Genomic DNA, 23,862 nt, shown 5'->3' on the forward strand with positions numbered 1-23,862 from the left:
TGTGTGTGGAGGATTGCCCATTTTTACAATAAAAAAAGAAAGAAAAATAAGAGACATTCGAGAAATATCAGCATTGGAAAATAAAGTTAGAATTTACATAGGCTAACATAGTAGAAATGAAGTGCACTTAATTTCTTGAGTCTTCTTTATGAACTGTAAAAAAAAAATACACACATGCATAATTAAATTACGCTTGTAGATGATAAGGGAAAAGTGGATATTGTCTAGTCTAACTGCCCATATAGCTTATGGTCTGGGTAGTGAGGTTGTGCAATACCAACATTATACGTATATATTTAAAGCATTGATTTAGACGGTTAACTCCTGCGTCCCGTGTTATTACACAGCAATATTTGGGGTGGCGCGCCTGTCGCCCAAGTGTTTTGCTGCTCGGAGGTACTGCACAGGGATGGCAAGAGGACCGTAGCAGACTGTGGGGCCTACACGGTTGGTCATTTTACCGACAACCGTAACGTTAGAACAACAGAGACGCAGCGACTAAGAAAGGAGTGGAACAACGGACAAGGTAAACACAGCTGCTTATGTACCTCAAACCATTCCCAACTACATCCCCGTAATGTCCATACATGTATTCTTTACCAGTCTGTCTTCAACATTTAACCAAACTGTTTGACTAACGTTAGCTCTATGATGGCGGACAACTAGCTAAGCTGCTAAGTAACGTTAAATTCGTTAGCAAGCCGGCTGTCCGGTTAACGTTAGCTGGCAGCAATTGGATAATAGCTTGGCTAACTTTGTCAGGTTAGCTTGCTAAACTAGCCGTGTCTGCTTTGCTGCAAGTTGTATAGCTAAATATTAAACAAACACATTGATTATTTCAATTATGTGATATCACCATATAGCTAGCTAGTTAGATATATATCGTGACGGTAATTAGGGTAGTCCACTAGCGGTAAACTAGTAACGTTAACTCAAACAAATGACATTAAAACGTTTTTCTTCTGTGGCTAGCTGTCTAGCTTACTAGCTAACTGACTTTAGCTTTCGTTGCAGTCTAGTGCTGGTGGCTACGACATAGCTAGCTGGCTAGCTACATGTCGTTAGCCTTAGAACTTACTGAACCAATGTGATGTGCTTCGTGTGAATACACAAATACCAAACATTGGCTCAGATTTAGGAGATTGTTATCCAAAGGCCAGTAACGTTAGATGCCTATTAAGTTACTCTTATTTTTTGAACTAGCGTAAACGTTAGCATGTCAGTAGATTATCAAAAGTTAGCCAATGTTCATTAGCTATCCATATCACAGTGTGTGTATATATGTTTTGATGGTGATGAGTGTTTGTATCAATAAGGTGTTAGCGTAACGGCTTAAATTATTTGAATATAGTTTGAAAGTGAGAGCAATCTGCTTCTTTATTATCCAATAATCCAAGGTCTTGTTTACAGAACTTGATCAGAAACGAAAAAAAAACAATGGTTAAATTAGCTACCTCTAACTTTTAAATGTGTTGTCTACAAGGTGTTTCTCAAGTTGTCATGCACAACATCTGACTTAAGACACAGGTAAACGTGTGTAAAACTTATTGCTGTTCTGATGGGAATCCCTGTCAATAAAAGTTAGCTAGGCCAAGATGTCTAAGTCCCTTTTTATGCATAGGCTCAGTCTCAGAGAAACGGTGAAACATCAGTGGCGGATAAAGATATTCTTTATAGTCTTGGGAATTGTATTTCAGAGCCATTAGTGAGCGACTTGCTGTCTCTCAGCTCAGGCCAATGAGCTTGTCACCAGCTTGTCACATAGACTACTGTTTATATTAATGCCACATTGGTAGGGATTTCCTCACAGGAAGCTGTCACTTGAGTAGCAACATTTGCTGTCTGGCTCTGAAATGTACTTGTTATCATTGTTTTTCAGTGTTTCTCTCTCGCACACACACACGTTGACACCACGTTGAAAGCAAGCTGGGGAGTATGTTGGAGTTGTAGACTGTCAACACTGTCTGAAGCTTGTGTTTCATGTCAACATAAAGAAAAGTTTTAAGAACTTAAAGGTGCAATATGTACTGATAGCTAGCGTTTTTAAAATAGTTACTGCAGTACAAATTCAAAATACTGGAGAGATTTGTCTCCCCCGCCCCCTTTTCTCAACACTCACGTTCACGGAGGTTAGCAAGCTGAGGCCGCAGCATCCTGTCTCACATAGCCAGACATTACTTGACAGCACGGTGGAGTAGCTAGCGTTAGATGCCGGCTATGTTCACAGTCATAAATGCCCATGCTCACGTGGAGCACTGAACCCAACTGACAGTCACATTTTTTGGCTTAGAATTACGGTAGGAACCGCTGAAAACACAACAACCTCACTGTCCTCTCTACCCTACGGACAGACACACTTTCTAGGCTTAGAACGACGGGAAGAACCCCGAAAAATAACACTACCTTGCCGTCCTCTCCATCCAACTGAACACACTTTATTGGCTTAGAATTACTGCAACAATCGCTAAACACACTGCTAATGCACGGTCCTCTCTTCCCGATTTAAAGCCCCCCTCTTTTGGCTTAAAATAACTCACCGTTGTTGACTACAGCCGCTGAACAGGCTACACGTTGTAAACAGCCGTGGCGTGCTTGCCTGGTCTTCTGGCAACATTAGCAGTTAGCAGGGTTAGCATGGCTGCATTAGCCAGGACGAGTCAGGATCACTTTACTGGCTGTGCCTCAATTGTTTTGGTGACTAACAAAATTGGGTAATCTAGCTATATAATTCAATGCGAGTACACAAATGTTGAAATGACATAACATGCCTCTCCCTTGTAGCTGTGGTCAATTAGCCTGAAGCTAATACGTACCTGTTCAGGAGGAAATTAGCCAATTCTAGATCCTTTTGGTCTCTAAGCTGTTTCCATCTTTCAAATAAGTCTCTGATATGTTTTGTTATGTCTCTGGTCACACAACTGTTAGAAATATGCAAAAGCTTAACAAGTATATCTGCCAACCCGGCCTGGCTGTCCAACTGGGCAGTTGATACCAACACACAGGCCAAAACAGAAAGTCTGTCACGGAACAGAGAGTTTAAAGGAGAAAATACTGGCATTAGCATTGGTGTCAGAGAAGATAGTATTTCATCTTGGCATGTTTCCTTAATATCTGATGATGCAAAATGGGTCATTTTTGGATTTATTACAGTCAATCTATTACATTATGAACGTTTAATAGCTCCTGATTGTTGTTAAAATTAAGTAGAGCTAAGTTAAGGATTGCTAATGTTTAGGCTAAACAACACGATTTGGAATCAGTAGACTGCTGCAGTGAACCCTATGTGGTCTAATTGGACTGATCAAAACCTCCGGCTGCCTCCTGTTATACAATTAAAGTTGAAATGGACTGCATGGATAAGCTTTGTGTTAAATAGATCTGCAAAGATTAATATTGACAACTATTTTTGTAATTGATTATCACTTTGAGTAATAAAAAAAAAAAGAGGAAACATTCTGACTTCCGCTTCTTACATGTGAATGATTTCTAGTTTATTCACTCCTCTGTGACAGTAAATAGAATATCTTTGAGTTGTGGACAAAAAAGACATTTTTAGGACATCATCATTGGCTTTGGAAAACACTGGTCGACATTTTTAACCACTTTCTGACATTTTATAGACCAAACAACTTATGTGAATGGTCTGCCCAGATGTATTCAAGTGCAGTCGACTCTAACTCTATGTATGTGGGCCGGAGCATATATCTTAGTGTTCACATTGTGTGTGAAATTAAGAACCTAAATACTCCATGTATGACCCCAGTTTCTAAGGTCTTTAAAAAAACTATCCTAAAGAAGCTTTGGCATTCATGCGGACACACAAAGGCACACGCACCACGAGATATTAAGTGATTGCCTAGCAGTAAGGAGGGTGCTAGCTGTTTTTAAAGCTACATTGTGTAAGAATTTTTCCCATCTAGCGGTGAAATTGTACATGACAACTAGGGGTGATCCGAGTAGCCGGCTGAAACGAGTATCCGGTACGGTTAAAGCACTTTTGCCGAGTACAAGTATTTTACGAGTAACATGAGTCAATATCCGTACTCGGATTGAATACAACTCCTCAGACAGGCTCCTAAATGCAACTCCCATTGGAGATTTTTTTTTTTTTTACTGTCAGCTGCCCCCCCCCCCTCTCTCTCTGTATCTCTCTCTTACTCACACACACACACACACACACACACACACACACATATACCTAGTGTGAAAACATAAATAAAAAAGAACCAAAAAAAAAAAATCACACTGATCATAAAAAAATAAAAACTTAAAAAAATAAAGTTATATTGAGTATGAAAACTCTTTTTCATTACATTTTACTTCATAATTGCAACAGCATGTGTGGTATTCTTTGTTACAAAACGTTCTGTATATAGTTTGTTTGTTACCATGACAACACCATTGTTCTGAAGCTTGATGCTGTCATGTAAATAGTTTTCAAATCAGCAATAAATATAGCAATTTTTGATCAACTCGTATCAATTGCATGCTTAAATAACATACCGGTTAAAGCCCCGCACATTTCAAGAGAACCCGACCCACTTCCGGGTTAAATCTGACCACTTCCGGTTTAGGCCCCGCCCAGTCCGAGTACGGATCCGGATACAGATAATTCATGTGGTAAACAGATACAGATACAGAATTACATTTAGAGAGAAAACAGGCAACTTTGGTGTCGTCATCGTCATATCTGAGCCGGCAAAAAAGAAGCAAAAAGCTAGGAAAGCGTTGTCGGAGGAACCGAGAAAGAGAAATCTGCAGACTAACTGAGGGAGGAGTCAGACAGAGGTAAACATAGGAGCTGCCAAATATCTATTTCGGAGCTGTAGGGGGGGCTCTATAGAGAAACATGCCAGAAAAAAGTGAAGAAATGGCCAAATTTGCATAGCGCCCTTTAAAGATGGAGGCCTTAATTTGAGCAAGTGACTCTTATATATTCTGAATGATTCTGAATGGCCGGTTCTACGCTTACAAGAATACTTTGGTAGTTGGTGAAAGTAATTACATATGAATGAGCACATATTTGTGAAGGAACAAAGTTTTTTTTGTTGTTGCTAAGAATCACAATGGAGCTTTAAGCAAAGCTATCCCTTAGTTGTGTTTCTCACCTGAGTGTGATCCTACATATTCACTGTCCATTATCTCTTGGACTTGAGACAATTAAATTGATCAAGGGCATTTTAGAAAGGCACTGTATTTAGACCATTTTGTTTAAACGTTTGTTTGATAAAATGTCGGGTAATGGTGAAAAATGCCAAATAGCTGAAGTTGATGCTTCTTTTGTCCAAGCAACAGTCCAAACGCCAAAGATAATACACATCTGTCTGACATACATCATACATATACATCAGTTTGTCACATCCCATCTCTGTATACTCCTGGCTGTCTTCACAAGACATTTGAGACTAGGAAACTGAGTTTAGACCTTCTTTGCCATCTGCCATGCATTATCAGACAAATGCACGGACAACAGGAGTTAAAAGGACTTGGGTTCTAGTGTGGTAATTCCAATATTTTCCAGATTGCATTTAATCCTATAACTCACTGATCAAATGCCCCAAACCAGTTGAGGGGTTGTGCACTATCAGACAATTTGTCATCCTCCAGGCACCGACTCTAATTAATGTGTTGGCTTCTGTCAAATTTTAATGTATATTTGGTTTTTGATTCAGTGCGTATATTTTAATAATAAGGTTCTTCATTAAATTTTGCCTAAGAGTCTACCAGTCCACATTTATTTTTCGGGGTAATGTAATGACTTCAATTGGGATGCCCCAAGCTAATTTGCTATGTTTACACTTTAGAAAACTATTAAGGGAGAGCTGTAATGCACACTGTTTTTATCTACTCAATTATTAAGTGTGTATTACCTAGATTGTTTTTAATGTGCTTCAGGTTTTAGCTTTTATGGCGTAAGAAAATAGAAAAATTGTTGTATATCTTGACTGCACACACATGACGTGTGCTGCAGAGATGTGTGTTGAAATCCAGACTGACGCAAGCAGAGCACTATAACCTGAAATGGATGGAGAGAGGGCCAGGAATTGTCTTCTTGTTGGAAGACACGCTGCTAATCACTGCGCTGCTTAATCACTGCGCTGCTTAATCACTGTTTTTTTATGCAGTTGCATTCTTCATTAGGCGTAACTTGCAAAACTCTTTAACTCCCCACTTCCAGTTTATTTCTTTTTAGAAATAATGCCCTAAAATGCCACAATGTACTCTTGTTTTTGGGGATTTTAATATATCCCAATCTATCTCATTGAAAAATGAGTTGTTAGTGTTAAAGACAAAATAACACACAGTAGATATTCAAAATAAATGTAGTGGTTTGGAGTAATTTCAAAGTCCTTTGCACCATGACCTCAAGCCAAACAGCCCCCCAGAAGCTTTTTTTTTTTTTTTTACTTGGGTTGAACATCGGTCGTGTTGGTGTAACTGCAGCAGAATATCTGCGTTAGATGTACGCTGTACAGAGTTACCATTTTATTTTGGTATTAATATAAACTAAATAATATTAAAATGATGTGCTTAAAGGTACCCTGTGGTGTTCTTAACATTACTTTTATTTGATTGACAGTTGGTGATGGTAACACAGCAACAAAAGGCAGAGAAGAAGACAACTTATATTATGGATGGAAAACTCCCCAGAGTACCTTATTAAATGTAACTAGAAGAGTAAGACTACTGTTCATTGTCTGCAAGCATTCGCCTGTTATCTAGCCAGATGATAGATTATTTTTTATACTTGGTAACTTTATGGGCAGCCCGAAGTGAGATGCATTTTTAATTGAAATGCTGCTGACTGGGTTTTGTTTATCTTGGTTACAGAATGCATCCCATCCACTTAAATAATGTAATTTTGGGTTCCTCCTAATCTTCTTAAAGCTGTCTATTACAATTTACAATTTATGCTGGGTGATCAACCAGCCTATGTGTCAACCTGGTGCTGTGATCATTTAATCATGTTAAAAAATGCTTGATCTTAAGTAGCTAACTTTGGTACAGGAGGGTGTAGTGACTTCTGAAACAATACTTTTTTTTTTAAATTGCATTTTTGTAAGTCTATCTTGTAGATACCGACCATTTAGGTTTCCGTGCCCAACCCCACTCCCAAGTGTAGTTGACACTTACAAAAGACAGTAGTGGCAGTGTAGAATGTGAATCCATTGAAATTTGAAGTCAGTTTATGGCTAGATGGGAGAAGTCAGCGCTGGCAAACAGAGCTTTATTGTCGACTACTGCTAAAACGAGACTCAAACATGATGTAGTTGATGTGATCAGTTGTAGTAAATGCAAGTTGCTTTGTGCGACTATAGAACACATACCATTAGATGTAACGTAATTTTGCAACAGTGAAAAAGCAACAGACTTTTTTTTTACAGAGTGCCCCATTCACTCGTTCATGTTGGAAGACACCACAGTTAGTATGGGTGAAGCCATTGCTGTTATGTGTTTCGAGATACACAAGCAAAATAACAAGTGTCTTAATCAGAGGTCATTCTTTGAATTGCTGCAGTTTGCATCCATTGTGCTGTGTCTTGTCCTATAAATAAACTCTATTCTGACTTTTCTGTTTCAGAGGAATCATGGGACACGGAGTGGGCTGAACCAGAGGGTCTAGCAGCACACACCAATTGTGAGTATGAATTATTTTTCTGGCATTTAGTCCATGTAGAACATTAGTATGGGAAACGATTTAAAAATTTGGTAAATAAAGTAATATTCCACTTAAATTTGGTAAATATTAACAGCTAAAAACTGACCACAAACAAAATGTCCAGAATATGCAAAAACAGCTTTTAGGACTCATCTGTATTTTTAACAGAACCTTGCCAAATTCACCTGTTTCCTATTTGGGATTTTACTGGGTATATGTCTTGTGTGTTGGATGTTTGTTTTATTTGTCTGACTGTGTGTGTGTGTGTGTGTATGGTTTTGAAGGTTTCCCACTGTGGTGTATGACATGGCCACGGCCTCATCTAGAGCAGAGTCTAGCCATAACCACAGGGGAACTTCCCAGCTCCATGCCATTGGTGAGTCCAAACACAGTAGGTTAGAATGTATGGGGGTGACAGGGTGGCCTCAGGGTCTTGACCATGTCCCTCCCTAAGAGAGATCACATTGAAACACTGTTAACCAATTATTTGAGTAAGAATGTCATCTTTATGCTGAAAATGTAAAATGTTGAAAAAGAAAAGTTCTGATCACTTCCTTCATGTACTCACCGCCAGTTTCCTGTGCCAAAATCAAGAGGAAGAAGAGCCTGTTTGGGACTGCCATTTATGTGGAGGTGACAGCGGAGGGGGAGTCGCGCCGCACAGCGAAGTCTCACAGCTCCTCCAGTCCTAAATGGGATGAAAGGCTCACTCTGTAAGCAGCAACATTTTTGCCTTTTTGACTGTCAGCTACACAGACTGTGTAGCTGACAGTCTGTGTCTATGTGTGTGTCATAGCATGTTATATACACAAGTTCATGTTCACAGTTTGCTTTATAAATGTCGGGACAACTCGTGAATCCCCTGTCTTTTTTATTACTTGTAGAAGATAAAATGAGAGGCAGACTTTGATGAGTCTAATTTACCACAGTTATCTTGTTTTTCATATTCCCCCTAAAGAGAATGTTCCTAGAGATGGTGTATACTGATCTCCAAATAGCCCATCTTCATATAAAAGCTAAGAAAGACGGAGCAACAGTTCTGTCCTCTCCTCTAGGTCTTTTAGTATGCTGGCTTTGGTGCAAGAATTTGGGGTCTATGTCTGTCTGACAGTGTATACTAGGGCTGCACAATTATGGCCAAAATGATCATCACGATTATTTTGATCAACATTGTGATCATGATTATCCTCACGATTATTTGTCGATTTTAACCAAAACAAATTTTAGTGTTACATAGGCTGTTTATAACTGCATTCACATCTACATTATGTTACAATCTTCTTATTATGAAGTTGTATAGACATACAGCTGCAACACATGTAAATGAAAATTAGCTATCTGAAATAAGTAGCGTAGGACATAGATATATATATATATATATATATATATATATATATATATATATATATATATATATATATATATATATATATATATATAAACGGAGCATTCTATGAAATGATACATTTCAATAAATCGCTTGATCACACAAATTTGATTGTGGGAAGTCAAAATCATAATTGTGCTTAAAATTTGATTAATTGCAGCCCTAGTGTATACCTTATGTAACATACATAAGGTTGGTGGTTCATCTGATCATTATTTAAACAAGGGAAAACGCTGTATGGCAACACACAGAGTTCTCCGTACCATTTGAGACTTTTCAGCTCTCTGGTTTCCAAATAGCCCGGCTAAATACCAGAGTCATGTCATTACAAGTGCTAATTGTCTTGATTGGGTAATGTTGCTATCAAGAGAGAGTGGTGCTCTCTTTGCTATCTTGTGTTTGCCCCATGGATGTTTTGCAAGCTGATATGAGTCCTGAACATGGCCTATAAGCTACAATCCTCGAATTCTTTTTGCCTATCTGTGAATACAGTGATTGTGCTGTAGTCTTCACTTTGTGTAAGCAGAGAAAACACAAGGAAGCAGCGTTATGCGAGCTGAGTACATCAGTCGCTCAGCCTGCAGCAAGGACAAGAGGTTTTTAGGAGGGGAGAGGAGTGAGAAGCGTCTAAATAATTGTTTTCTTTGTCACTTTTTTCTTTTTGAGGGGGAGCAGATGCTGAAAGTAGGATGTTGGGAATAGTGATTTTATTAGTTAAATGTACATACTGTATGTCACCACGTGTCTTAGTCCTTGTTCTTCACACTCAAATGTATTCACATTTCCCAAACATTTATAGAATTGTCACAGTGAGGTCTCACATGGTTATAAAACACATACATATTATATTTATACTAAAAATCCATTGTGCTTAGTTAACCCAGCCTGGAAGTAAAAGATACTACTAATCGAGTAAACAGTTTTTTTTCTTTTTTTTAAAGATAGTTTTTTGGGGCATTTTAGGCCTTTATTGATAGGATAGCTGAAGACCTGAAAGGGGAGAGGGGGGGGGGGAATGACATGCAGCAAAGGGCCGCAGGTCGGAGCCGAACCCGGGCCCACTGCGGCGAGGAGCAAGCCTCCAGCAACCAAGCCATCTGGGCGCCCCTATTTTCTTTCCTTTTGTCCTTTTTCTGAAAATGTAAATTTGTGTGAAATGTTTACATGTGTTGTGTGTTTGTTTGTTTGTGTGTTCCTGGCCTTTTTATAGGAATGTAACACGACACACACAGGTGGATTTCAAAGTATGGAGTCACCATACCCTGAAGGCGGATGCTCTGCTCGGCAAAGCCACGTTGGACCTATGTCAAGCCTTGGAGCAGCATGACAGAAAATGTATGATTAAGCTACATCAAACACATTAGAACCATATTGTACTACAATGTGTAGGGTGGTATGTGTTCATTAGTTATCAGTGTGGTATAACTTTCAGAATATATGTAGCTCTGCTGTTGTTTGCCGGTGTGCCACTAGGTGGAGCCTCTCACTTTTTAATTAGATTGAGTACGGCACAAACTGTAAAACAAATGCACCTCCCTGGCCTCCGAGGAGCTTACTGAGGCAGTCCTGTTGATGACCTAATGGAGGAGTTGTTGGTTGGTATCTGTGCGGTTTAGTTATCTGGGGCTCATGCTAACGCTAAACTAGCATCTTGAACCGAAGCAGTTGCTCAATTAACGCAGGCTGAGAGTGCCAGACAAAACGCAATTCATTATTACATTAATAATTACACATGATTCCAATTAAATTAACACAAAAGTGGTTGCTAATTCAGCAGTGGCAGTAAATAGATGGATAAAGTCAGAGCAATAGTATTGTTTGTCTCTGGGACATCCGTACGACAGAGCAGCTGTTTTCAGCAGCAGTTGAAAAGTGACAGACAAGACTTCTGCCAAAGACTTTATTTAGTTTATCATTTAAGTAACTTGCTGTTTACTCAATCTGTTATTTTGACTCCTAATGGCCTCCAGTTGAGTTGCTCAGTGGCCGGCACATCAGACTGTGGTTGTACTGGGCAGCTTCCAGGTTTAAATGTGTAACTGTGGGAATGTGATCAGGGTGTTCCTGCAAAAAAGAGGCCTTGTCTCAGTGATCCTTTCCCTGAATAAATAAAAGTAAAAAAAAAAAAATCCTTCTGCAATTTTGCGTTGACCATAGGTTGGTGGTTAACATAATGGAAGAACATCCAACATATTTCATGAATTATAAATGAATCGATTATTGAGGCAGCGGACCACTATGAAATTTGCATCCCTAGTACCAGACAACAGCAAACTCTTGAAGTACTATTTATGTAGACTAGCCAGCATAAGTGCCATGTATTGTGAACTTTTCCTGTCTATTTTACATAACCTTATCTCTTGATTTGTAATAGGGATTGTTAAAGTTGATCAGAATCACTAGAACACAAGTTTGTTGTCAATGTGTTTTTCTTTAATGTGAACATTATAAATTAAACATTTCTATGAAAGTGGTTTGCTTTGGTTTCTCAATGTTACTCTATTATAATGCCTCCTCCCACATCATCCTTGTTTTGCCTCTACAGTGGAGAATGTGAAGGAGATGCTAAAACTAAGCGTGGAGCAGAAGGGGGCGCTTGTTCCCACTGGAGAGCTGACTGTCTACCTTGATGGCCTGACTGTCACTGACCAGGAGGAACTGGCACCGCTTACCAATGGCAATGCAGCAAATGGCAACAGTGAGCTGAGTATTTATTTGTTAGGGTTGGGTGATAGTGGCGTTGCCAAATTTATTTACCATGTGTACCGGTGAATGTCAAGTAAGCACACAGAGAGAAAATGCCACAGATATGTCCTGAAAAATACTGGTACACTATTATGTTGTACAATCAAGCACTTACCAATTCTTCTTCATTGAAGTCGTTTGCTTAATAAATACTTACACATAATATCTGTAGGCTAACATTATTTTCTCAATCCACTCTAGAAGTCCAACAGAATGGCGATGCCATCCATGAAAATGGCGACTCGTCTTCTTCTTCCTCAAGGGCCGCCAACAGGTAAACTAATACCCCTTTTAAACGCAGGGCTCAACCAGGGTTGACTTTGTGTTTCTAAGGGTTAACCCACATTAAACGACACAGGTCGACTCATTCATCATTTCATTTTGTTAACATGTAATCAACCCGACCAGCTAAGTACGGGGGCGTGACAAGGTATCTGTCAGTTGTGAATGGGTGCGCAGTCGGGACGCAGTTGTCTCAGGTCGCCTTAGCTCATAAACAGCATATTTTCAGCTACACTAGAGGGGAACGAGTGACGATTTGAACAACATGGATATGTGGTAAAACTTTGAGTTGCGGGAGCTCCTGGCAGTCAGAGGTGAGGAAGAAATTAAGAGGCAGATGACTCGGAAGATGAGGGGCAACGTAGGGTTTGTAGGGTTTGACTGCTCTCATTAATCTGATCCGCTCTCTAGTCAAGCGTAGAAACACCATGACCAGCAGAAATGATGGAATTAAAGTTAAATGTAATTGGGTCTGTGACGTTCATTCAAACCTTTTATTTAACCAGGATAAAAAAACTCGTTTACAAGAGTGTCCTGGCAAGTGGCAGCAGCGCAGTTGGAATTAGACAGAGAGTTAGACACTTAGAGGTAAATACATAAACACACTTTCACTCATCATATTCAAACAGCAATGTCATCATAAAAAACCTGGGTCCTAAATCAATTTGAAAACAATGACATACAGACTGCCTTTCTGCAAGGTCCTTTTTAAAAAGCCTTTAAAAGAATAAAGTGAGACCAAGTCCTTCAAGTGGAGTCCATTCTGAAGCTGATTCCATAGAGATGGGGCTGCCAAATTAAAAGCCTTTTTGTAAAAGTCAGTGCGGGCTTTAGGGACTGTCAATAAAAAAAGTCATGTCAGATGCTTTACTTCAATCATAACAACTGTTACATAACCGTACATATTTTCCCAATTGTAATGCTGTTGTCTAAAGTACATTGCAGCCGCGGTCCAGCAGTAAAAATGAATTGCATCCTACTCTGTGCTTAAAAAAGGGTTAAAAAGCCACTGATTATGTATACACATGTAACAACACAGGCACATTTTTGTGTTTGTATAACATAACCCATAGCTAGTGCTATAAACCCCCCCGGATTTATCAAGTCTGCAGTTGTTTTTACATTTTGATGTTTAAATGTTATGTTCGAAATGAAGTAATCACAATATTACAAGGGAAACCAGTTTAGTGTTTTTTAATGTCAAAATGAACTGTTTAATTGTGATGTTCTAATAGTTACTACACAATAAGGTATTTAAGTACAAAACACTAGTACGGCTGGACTGAAGTAGGCAAAAACGTTTGCTGTTCAGTGAATGTGACATACAACCCCCCCCCCTCCCCCACCACCCATTTTCAAAAGCTGAGGTTATTGGGATGCATTGCTCCTGGGTTGTTACCCTGGTATGATCTGAAATGTCATGGTCAGGGATCAACCTGTGTTGACTGGCTTGGTTTAAATTGACAAAAAAAGGTTGAACATTGGGCAGATAAACTTGTTCTAAAGGCCGTTTAATGCTTGTGCGTAGACGTACCCTGGGGACCCCTCTGCGTCTACTCCGGACTCTATGCCACAGGATGACGTGCACCTCTGGAAAAATGTAACTACACGTCGCAGCAACGCATTTCGCTCGGCCACGGCTTGGTAGTGTTGCATTTCCCCCGACTCACTTCCTGACTGGAATACACAAACAGGGGTATATTTAAATCTTGGTAGTGTTTCCCTTCTCTGGGAGTCCCCAAAATGTTTGAGTAGCCAACCAGACAGGGAAGGGAGCTATCTGAGGGGTGTTTGTGCTGGCGAGACTCATTTTTCCCTTGTCATTGTTACCTTAATAAAGAAATCTTAAACATGTTTATGAAAGCAAAATCATTTAAATACCATTCACACGTTTTTGTTTGAGTGAATTCAAACATAAAACAGAGGATTAGCTCTAGTTCAAAATAGGGAAGCTGTAAACAATTTCTTTACAAAAAAGAAGCCTTTATCCCATTTATAAGTGTAGTTTCAATCTGAACGCGGCGAGTCTACTATTTAGCTGGGTGGCGATTCTTGGGGCACCCTTTGCCCTATTTCTTGACTCTCCTGTCGTCCTTCATGGTCTTACATCACTGTTATGCATGGCTGTTAACTGTCAGGCTTCACTCCGTTGCCTCTCCTCTCTTTTTCCTGTCCACCTCTGAAACTACGTGCTTTTATTTTTTATTTTTCACTTTACGTGTGCTTTAATTTCTCTTACTTTTTCTTTTTTATTTGACTGTGCTTTGCTTTGTTGCTTTTTCTTCCTTCTTTGCAACACAACCTAACTGAAATGGAGTGGTCAGGTTGTGTTGTTACTTTATTCTCAGACGGTCAAGTAGCGGGACCCTTCCTTCGGAGCCCCAGGTGCCTGGTCTCACAGCCTCTCCAAACATTTGATACTGGCCTCCCTGCTGGCTACAGGAGTACAGTGTTGTATTTGCTTCAACCTGTGTGTGTTCCTTCTTATATAATTTCAGTAATTGCTTTTTTGTTTTGTCTTTGTACTTTATTTCTCTCCTTCAGATATAAATACTAAAACACCAAGTCTAGTTGCCCTCGACTGAGTATTTGTTGTTAACTTATAAAAATTGAAACATCAGTATAAAGGTAAAAATAACATATTATAGAAATACATAGAAATGAACAAATAACCATTGCTGGAAGGATTGCCAGCTTCTGCTGGGCTCTTTAATGAAATTGAAACTGAAGGTTTGTTGGCATAGTTTTCTGGATATTGTGTATTAAGTACTTTTATCATTTGTGGACATGTTGAGTAGTAAAATCAACATCATTTTAGTTGTCGCACCTGTCGACTTTCTCTGACTTTTTCTTTTTGGTTGCTTGCTTGCTGGTCAGATGTTTTTCTTACTGCTTCTGCCTACCCACCTCTTGCCTAGACAAAGCCTGGACTGAAGTCATATGGCTGATTTAGTATTGGTCATCGTGTGGGCACGTCTGTGGCACCATCTGAACTATGCCGGCTCACAAAAGGACCTCTTCGGCTAGGCCATTACATCACCACGCCATCCTAATATGTGCTGTCCTTACCCCTACAAGACAATAGTCTCAATGTCACAAGTTGGTCTTTTATCTGGTACCCGCTCTCAAACAATCAAAACTTGAGTTTTTTAATTCTTAGAATTAAAATCTATTTGTTCAACTAAGGATTTGTCATGTGACTCCCCAGATTCAGATTTGATCAAATCATTTTGAATTCCTTTGTGTTTTCTCTTAAAGCACAGTGAATGGTACGGACCTAGTCCAGAGGTCAAGCTCCTATTCGGTCTCCAATGGCGTGGATAGCCAGGTGCCCTCCAGCTCCTGCAGCCCTGCCCTTGGTCACGTCGTCAATGGAGACGCCACGCCCAACTCTACCCCAGTCCACCATCCCTCAGACAGTGACACAGAGTGTAGGACGGGTGAGCTTGGTCTTTAGTTTGCATTTCACAGTGGTTTAAAATAGAATCCCAGATTTGTATGATGTGTTTGTATTTTGGTGGCCTGACCTTTGACCTCTGAAATGCTTTGTCATTTAAAACCTTAATCCCCTTTCAGTGGTAATGTCGTTGTAGGATTCACTTGAGAATTCAGCCAAGTTTTTCCTGATTTTATTTGATAACCATATGCTAATGGAAAAGATAGACTAATGCAAACCATAATCAGAGCACCTCAGTTATTGGTTTTAAGCAATGCCAGTAAACCTGAGCAAGTTTTTCTTACCATCCTCTAATGCTGTGTGGACTCGCCAGACCCATCAATTATACCAGTAATTACATCTGAGTTAGGGCCACTCTAGCAAAAACAACAACTGCTATCTAATCAAAAGAATTGGCATGATTTCCCTTATTTGTGGTGCCTAATAGAAAGTCAATCACTTTCTAGCACTCACAAAAAAAACAAGCTAAAAGGTGACGTCAGAATTGTTGTTTGTTGTATTGTTACTTTTCTTTTTGTCCAGTCAGCCATTTAAGGCAATTATTTTCCTGAAGTCGTCGCTAACATCAAGTCATGGATGGATAAAGTGTAGTCCATGCATGTTAATAACCCCAATGTCTTTCTCTGACTCGCCTGCAGTCAATGGTGAGTCCTGTGATGCTGCTCTCAGGCCATCGTCTTCTACAACAGGTGATGGCCATGAGGACTGCCATCAAGATGCCGCCCTGCCCGACCTTGACACAGCCCCAGATAGCATATCTCAAACCCTGCCGACCTCCACGCAGGTTCCATCCTCCTCTTCTGCTGCTAAGCCTAATGATGGCGCTGCTGCTGAGTCCTCCACATTCACCTCCCCAGCACAGGGAGCCCCCACCATCACAACCTCCTCCTCATCGTCCTCTACCCCCCCAGCAATGGGAGAAGCGGATGCTTCAGGAGGTGGCGGTGGTGGCGGTGGTAGCGGTGCAACTGTAACTACAGATGGGGCCAAGCCCAGGCAGCAGGCCCCCAGTGCTGGAGCCTCAGATCCTCTTCCACCGGGGTAAAAAACACCATCAGCTGCTTTTCTGCATTCCCTAACTGTTGTTACATTATTATTATTATCGTTATTGTTATCTTTATTATTATTATTATTATTATTATTATTATTATTGGGTAGTATTACATTACGAGACATTTACTGTATTTTAGTTGTTGTCTAACAACTTCAATAACATACATATTAAATATTAAAGCCTCCCAGTAAAGAAGCGGGGGCCACCTTGTGGTGATATTGGAGCCAAAATCATTTGAGTATCAAACACGCACACTCGTATTTAATAATAATGTACCAAATCCATCTCTGTCCTTTGGCGCAACCTTTTGTAGCTTTTTGTTTGCATCCTGCTCATTTCCAGATTGTTGTTCATTGTTGTCTTTCAGGTGGGAGCAGAGGAAGGACCCGCATGGGAGAACTTATTATGTAGACCACAACACCAGAACTACGACCTGGGAAAGACCACAGCCACTACCACCAGGGTGAGTGTCTCTCTCTTTCTGACTTTCTGTCTCTGCCCCTTCCTGGAATCTGTAACTTTACCAGGTGAAATTATCCATTTTTGCTATCTCTTTTTGGCTTATATATAAGTCTCCATTGGTCCATTGTGTTTAGTCTCTTTAGATTAAGACCAGGGTGGGAAATTAACACCTTGCCTTGTATACCAGCCACAGTGGCAGGTGGATCATGAAACATTCCTTATATGGGATAACGGGTTGGACAGCTTTTGTCAAAGAATGCTGTTGCTGCTATATAATAAAAACATTCAAATACCAAAATAATGGTAGAGGACTTTTATTGTGAAGAACTTATAGGAAATGAAACGAAGCCGAGCTTTGACCACGCATGTTTTCGTCAACTCCAGACTTTTGTTGAGTAGGCTTTAGTGAGAACCGGACTTTTCCTCTAGCGCCACCATGAGATTGACATTTCAGATCATTTGAGGACACCAAGATGATTATCTTTTTGGATCCATCTACATTGAAGAATGTGTTTTTCTTCGTTAATGAAGTATGCCATAATAATGCTGTTTTGGGTTTGAGAAGTTTGCTAGTGCACTTTCTTTTACAAATTTGAATTGTGGAAAAAGTGACCGGTAAGAAATATGTGTCTTGTAAAATTGGACATCTACCGGCCACTGTGGCTGATGGGCAAACAAGTTAATTTCCCACCCTGATTAATACATGTTTCAGATTGGGATGCTACATAACGAAGTGTTCTGATAAATGAATATAACCAAGTCAGTTTCAGATATCTGTAACAAAATAAACCATTATTTTTAACTTTGGACATTCCAGACTGGCTTGTCCATTTGCTTACCAGCTTGCTTTTTGTGTGTGTGTTTGTCTGTTGTGCCTTATCTCCTTTCCTCTGCCAGATGGGAGCGCCGAGTGGATGACCGGGGCAGGATCTATTATGTGGACCACAACACCCGCACTACCACATGGCAGCGTCCCACTATGGAATCGGTCCGCAATTTTGAGCAGTGGCAGAGCCAGCGCAGCCAGCTGCAGGGCGCTATGCACCAGTTTAACCAGAGATACCTCTACTCTGTAAGACAATTTGCACCCCAACATTTTAACTGTTTTCATGCCTATTAATAATTCAGTTTGTCATCATTGTTACCTTTTTCAGTTTTAGCTTAACCGTTGAAAAACATTTCTACTAATAGTCAAATAGCGTGAACATATCCCTTTAAAAGAGATGCCACACTAGGTCATGCAAAAAAAGCATTATAGCTGGTGTGTCCTCACTTTGTAAATTTGTGACCTTTTAGATTACTTCAGAATTACTTCAGACTATTAGTACTTGGTTTTGTGTCCTATTTATGTCACTTTTCCAAAGGCACTGAGGAAAGTCCACATGGACTAAAACATTAGTACTCTTCACTAACTGACTGTTAAGTCTTTGCAATTATGTACACCCTGTGAATTTGTACCCTCAAAAATAATCCCTTTAGTTAATTTGTAATTGCCACTACAAAATCCAAATCTGCAAAACTCTATCCAGCTTTTATCAGCTCGTCACCTTTTGAAGTGTGCATTTAGCCTAACCCATTCCTCGGTACTTGGACAGTACTACAGAAGACATGGCTGTGACTGAAACAGCTTCTAAAAAACCTGTGAAGATAAGTTAGTTTCTGCTGGTCTGTGATGTCAGGGATCCCCTTGCCTTTTGATAACAGTGAAGGCCGAAATTAGAGTTATTGCTATACCTCACTCAAGCAAGTTTCAAGTCAGTGTAAGTTGATTTTCATACTATAGTGAAATGAACGAAAACCAGTGACTTCATTAATGGTGGTAAAAAGACATTCCAAACCACTACATACAGAAGGCTTTGAAAATTGATTAGCCATATTGTAATGTTTATTGTAAAGTATTTTAGAGTATATCAAAGAAAAGTAAACCATTTTATTTTCTCACCCCGGTGATATGTTTTTTTCTCTCCTAATGGGCAGGGGAGCAAGTCAATGGCAATGTTTTTGTCATGATGAGCTTAGAAATCAAAGCCCAGCTTTTGATGGTGGTTACAAATTACAGTGGTGCTCATATGTTTATGAACCCATGCTAATGTTGACTAAAAAAAGGAATGAAAAAAATTAACCATTTGGAAATTGATCTTAATTCCTTCATTATTTTTCCAATGAGGCTTATGGTTTTATTTCAGTCTAATAGCTGCTTTGATTTGCATAGAGAGATGATTTTATGGAAAGTACACCATGCCAATCTCTAGCTATGGTGAAGGGTATGTGATGATGTGGGGGGGCTATTTTAATTCCAAAGGCCAAGGGAACTTTATCAGGATGCATAGTATCCTGATCCATGAAATAACTGGCCTTAAAAAATCGGCCTGCCTCTATGGGAATTTAACATAGATGTATGTATACTTATACCCTCTGTATTTTAAGGAAGAACATTTATTTATTTAAATTACATTATTCGTTCACAAAGAAAATTGGTGTCCTTGAAGGTTTGATTTTTCCTAATTCTTTTAATTGAGGCATTAAGATTAATTTCCAAAAGATGATTTTTTTTAGATGAACTAAAGCTCATAAATTCATAAACTTATGAGCACCTCAGTATGTAACTGGAAACGTATGTCCTTTCCATCCTTTCCCTAATGAATCTCATCTCTTTCTCTGGGTGCCACCCCACTCACTCAATACACAGCCGAACTCGCATAGCCTAAAGGTGAGAACTTTACCTTGCCAGAATTCAAAAGATGCACGCCCTAGCCTCAGCCCTAATCTGGTTATCTTGGTGACGGTCCCTCTCCTAAATCTTTGATCTCTGCAGTAATGTCATCTTCACCGATGATTAGCTTACAACAATCAAAGACAGACAGCTGGGAAGTATTGAGCAGTAACATGCCACAGAGGCCTTCTTGCCTTCACATCTTTGTTTTCATTTGGAATTTTCCTTATTACCCTTGTGCTCAAAGAGCCTTTTTTATTTGATTTTTTCATTCCTGTTTTTTAAAATGGACGTCTATGTGTGCATCCCTCGTTTTCAGGCATCCATGATGTCTGCTGAGAATGATCCTCTTGGCCCGCTGCCTCCTGGATGGGGTGAGTTCACATTCTTTCTTCTAAATGCTCTACATATTTTCACTTGGTGTCAGTTTGTGCTGTTTATTAAATGGGAACTAGATCTACATTGGCAAGTTTTGCTGATAAGAAATGCACACAATTGTATCAGTTTACACTAAACCCATTACCCTGCCAAAATTGTTTTGTTAACTCCACAATTTTGACTCTCCTCTCAACCTCCTCTCCTTTAAATCCTTCCCTCTGTAGTCACTGCTCACTGTTCACACCTATTACACATTTCAGCTAGTGGACTATGTCTGTGTTGGTAGCATGAGTAAGCACTGATGATAATCTGACATGTGTTGCCACATTGTGTGTTAAACTATTGATTCCTCTCTGTGTTTTTATCAACTTCAGAGAGGCGTGTGGACTCCAATGACAGAGTGTACTTTGTCAACCATAACACCAAGACAACTCAGTGGGAAGACCCCCGAACCCAAGGGTGAGCCAAGAATCTTTTAAAGATTATTTTAAACATGAAAGGCCATGTAGAAGTTATTGGTTTTTCCTGTTCTGCGCTACATTGTTCGCACAGTTCTCTCTGAGATTATTTTACTGGCCTTGTTTGCAGTCACTGAAACTGGTGTGCTAAAATAGAATATTTCTTTCTTAGAACAGTGTTCACCCGTTCTACAATATTTTTAGTAATACCTTTTATAGTTGGACTCCCCAGAAAGGGTTCAAATTACATTCTGTATTTGCTTTTTATTGGCTAAAGTCTACTTTCTATAAATGTCCTAGTATTTACTCAGACAGATATACTCGTTCCATAAAGACTCTTTGCCCCTCACTGAGGATATAAAGGCTTAACATGTTCTTTGGCGTACGATCTAAAATCAATCTATAATTTTACTAAGTTGTTGAATTCAGCAAATTAGCATCCTGAGGCGGCAACTGGTGGTATAGTGCTTTCATTGCTGGAGGAGATTAGTAATTTAAAGTTATTATATCAAAACAAAATGCCAAGAAATCCCCGTGACACACCATGACGTACGGTAACATTTAACCTACAACACCAGGATATACAGATCCTATACAGATATCTCTTTTGCACTTCAGATACGCATAGTACAAAATCCTTTCACAATACCTCATGTTTTTGGATTTGTTGAAAGGTAAATTAGTCATAAGAAGTATATGCAAATTCGTATCAGGGTCTAAACCTGTGGTTCTCAATCTTTTTTCGGGCCAGTACCCTTCTACCCATTATCCAGGTCTCTAACCGCCCCCCCTTCAAATAAGATGTAGGCTAATTGCTTCGAATATTAATGATGACGCCTTAATACTAGGCCCATTATTGTTACTATTTTAACAACAAAAATGAGCAATAATCCAAATCATATAATTGAATAACAAACAACAGTATAATACAGAAAACAAGCTGGCACTTATCAAAGGGTAAAAGCAGAAGATTTGACTTTCAAAGGAAATAGGTTTACGACCTTTGAAAGTTAATGAGAGCCCTGCTTTAATTATTTTTGCACGGAACTCTTACTCAGCAAGGATTTGAAGGACTGTCCAATTGATGATCGAAACCATAATTTGAATTATGCTACTGAATAACGGAGACATGCAAGGAAACATATTTGTCTCCACCAAGGTGACAAACAAGCGCACCCTGTGAAAAGAGATAACAAAGAATACATGACAGGACTACACATGATAACCTTCACAACGTGGAAACATTTTTCGGGGGATCCTTAGCAGTGGTCACTGGAAGCACTGGTCACTGGAAACACTGGTCTAAACCATGAACTTTACTGGGCAACAAGTTGACCAATCAGTAGTCTAAGAATACATTCTTGAAACAAATGTTAGTATTTTAGCCAAACATAGTACAAAACACAACAGCAAGTTTGCAGCTGATCTTGGAATTCCAACCTCACATATTAAAAAAAGTTGGTCTATTGTGAAGTTTCTCAAAATTTGATATTTTCAGAAAAAATATCATCTTATATTTAAGGCAATATCGTATACTGGAATACCATTAAAAGATAAAACCAGTTCAGCAATTCATTGGTTTTCCCACATTCCATTTTTAAGCAGTATTTTCATAATGTTATTTTCCCACATTACCCTAAGGGAATGTTTTATCTTATAACTTTGGTGAAATCTAGACAAGCCAGCGAGAGTTGACAAAAAGCTACAACTTGACAAAAACAAGTTAATAAACCAGTATAAGGCTTTTGTAATGTTTCAGATTTTAAGACTTGTCCTTGGACATAATTTCCATTTTCCACATGTTTCAGTCCGTGTAAATACTTGGTTTGTGTGTGCAGGCTACAGAATGAGGATCCTCTTCCTGAAGGTTGGGAGATCCGTTACACAAGGGAAGGGGTTCGCTACTTTGTGGATCACAACACCCGAACAACCACTTTCAGTGACCCCCGCACTGGAAAGTCCTCTGTGTAAGAATGCATTTTTAGACAATTTACTTAAAAAAAAAAAAGCCATGCAAGAAGCTGCGTTTTGCCAGGAGCCTGAGGCGCTGCAGCTAAGGGCGCTTGTGCATAGTTTAAGAGAACATGTTAACTGGGACCAGATGAAGTCGATCTTTTGCTGTAATTTTGTACATACTGCTTATATAAGTTAAAGAAAATATATATTGCTTCAGAAAATAAATTGTTCCAACTGGTATGTCATTTCAAGGGTTCTACTTTACGCTGGGTCGTTTGTCCGGACTTATGTTTTTCATTATATGATGCAGTCTTTCCCCTACCTTTACACAGTAGGGCTGTAACGATGTGCACCAGTAACGCTAACGGAGGTGTAACGTTACGATTGGCCGCTGTTCTGAGTGCCGGGGTCTATTTCCATAAACTGCGTTAACGGCATTAGTATTAAAGTTAAGTGCTGATTGAGCTGACTGCTAGCTGGCTGGGGGCTGACTGTGGAGGTGTCCCTGGGGCTGTAATGATAGTGGATGGTTGCTAGCTGGCTGGGGGCTGACTGTGGAGGTGTCCCTGGGGCTGTAATGATAGTGGATGGTTGCTAGCTGGCTGGGGGCTGACTGTAGATGTGTCTCCGGGCCGGGGTTGTTGTCAGCTCTCATCCCGACTGAAGCCTTGTAACGCCGGGAGAGTGTGGCAGACAGACAGGGGTGTGCTAGCTAGCTATACAGTTAACGTTACTAATGAATTTGTGGGTTAACTTAGAGTTGTATCATGATCAGATGTTGTTTTTAATTTTTTTTCTATTGTGCATGTCTCAGGGTGTACCCCCTAGTGTCTAACGGTGTCTCCCCTGAGTGTGTAAAGTAAGATGTAAACAATAAGTACCCCACATCATCTCCAGACTCCATCTGGGACTTGTAAACAAAATAAGACAGTCAGCTATACAACTGAAAATACAGCATCTCTTATTTATGGAAGTGCAAATTACATTAAAAGTAGTTCTGCATTACACTGATTGATTTGCATGCAAGTTCTACTTATTTTCATACCGTGTATTCTTGTGTAAATTCATATACTGAACCGAAATGCCCACGTTTTGGTTCAATACAAATAAATGTACCGTTCCACCTCTAATTTTGACCTTTTTAAAACTTTTTTCCCTTAGCACCAAAGGCCCTCAAATTGCTTATGAGCGCAGCTTTCGATGGAAGCTTGCCCATTTTCGCTACTTGTGCCAGGTATGTGTTTTTTTCCCCCTCTCTCATTCAATCACTCAAACATTTCTTACTTTTGGTCATACTTTTAAATTTTATT

General features: G+C 39.6%; 1 protein-coding gene across 1 annotated transcript in view; it reads left to right on the plus strand.

Moving 5' to 3' along the window:
* The first annotated feature begins 255 nt into the window (after nucleotides 1–255).
* Nucleotides 256–23,862, plus strand: part of LOC117938194 (NEDD4-like E3 ubiquitin-protein ligase WWP1) — a 29,037-nt gene continuing 5,430 nt past the window's right edge. The window contains exons 1-15 of the mRNA XM_034862682.1: nucleotides 256–526; nucleotides 7,583–7,639; nucleotides 7,945–8,036; nucleotides 8,235–8,373; nucleotides 10,258–10,382; nucleotides 11,593–11,745; nucleotides 11,994–12,066; nucleotides 15,333–15,514; nucleotides 16,170–16,572; nucleotides 16,953–17,048; nucleotides 17,945–18,119; nucleotides 20,080–20,134; nucleotides 20,513–20,597; nucleotides 22,435–22,563; nucleotides 23,714–23,786. Of these exons, the coding sequence (XP_034718573.1) occupies nucleotides 7,967–8,036; nucleotides 8,235–8,373; nucleotides 10,258–10,382; nucleotides 11,593–11,745; nucleotides 11,994–12,066; nucleotides 15,333–15,514; nucleotides 16,170–16,572; nucleotides 16,953–17,048; nucleotides 17,945–18,119; nucleotides 20,080–20,134; nucleotides 20,513–20,597; nucleotides 22,435–22,563; nucleotides 23,714–23,786 (1,758 nt within the window). The 5' untranslated portion in view covers nucleotides 256–526; nucleotides 7,583–7,639; nucleotides 7,945–7,966. The remainder of the gene's footprint in view (nucleotides 527–7,582; nucleotides 7,640–7,944; nucleotides 8,037–8,234; nucleotides 8,374–10,257; nucleotides 10,383–11,592; nucleotides 11,746–11,993; nucleotides 12,067–15,332; nucleotides 15,515–16,169; nucleotides 16,573–16,952; nucleotides 17,049–17,944; nucleotides 18,120–20,079; nucleotides 20,135–20,512; nucleotides 20,598–22,434; nucleotides 22,564–23,713; nucleotides 23,787–23,862) is intronic.

Source organism: Etheostoma cragini, chromosome 22 (genome assembly GCF_013103735.1).
Source record: "Etheostoma cragini isolate CJK2018 chromosome 22, CSU_Ecrag_1.0, whole genome shotgun sequence".
NCBI classification, from domain to species: domain Eukaryota; kingdom Metazoa; phylum Chordata; class Actinopteri; order Perciformes; family Percidae; genus Etheostoma; species Etheostoma cragini.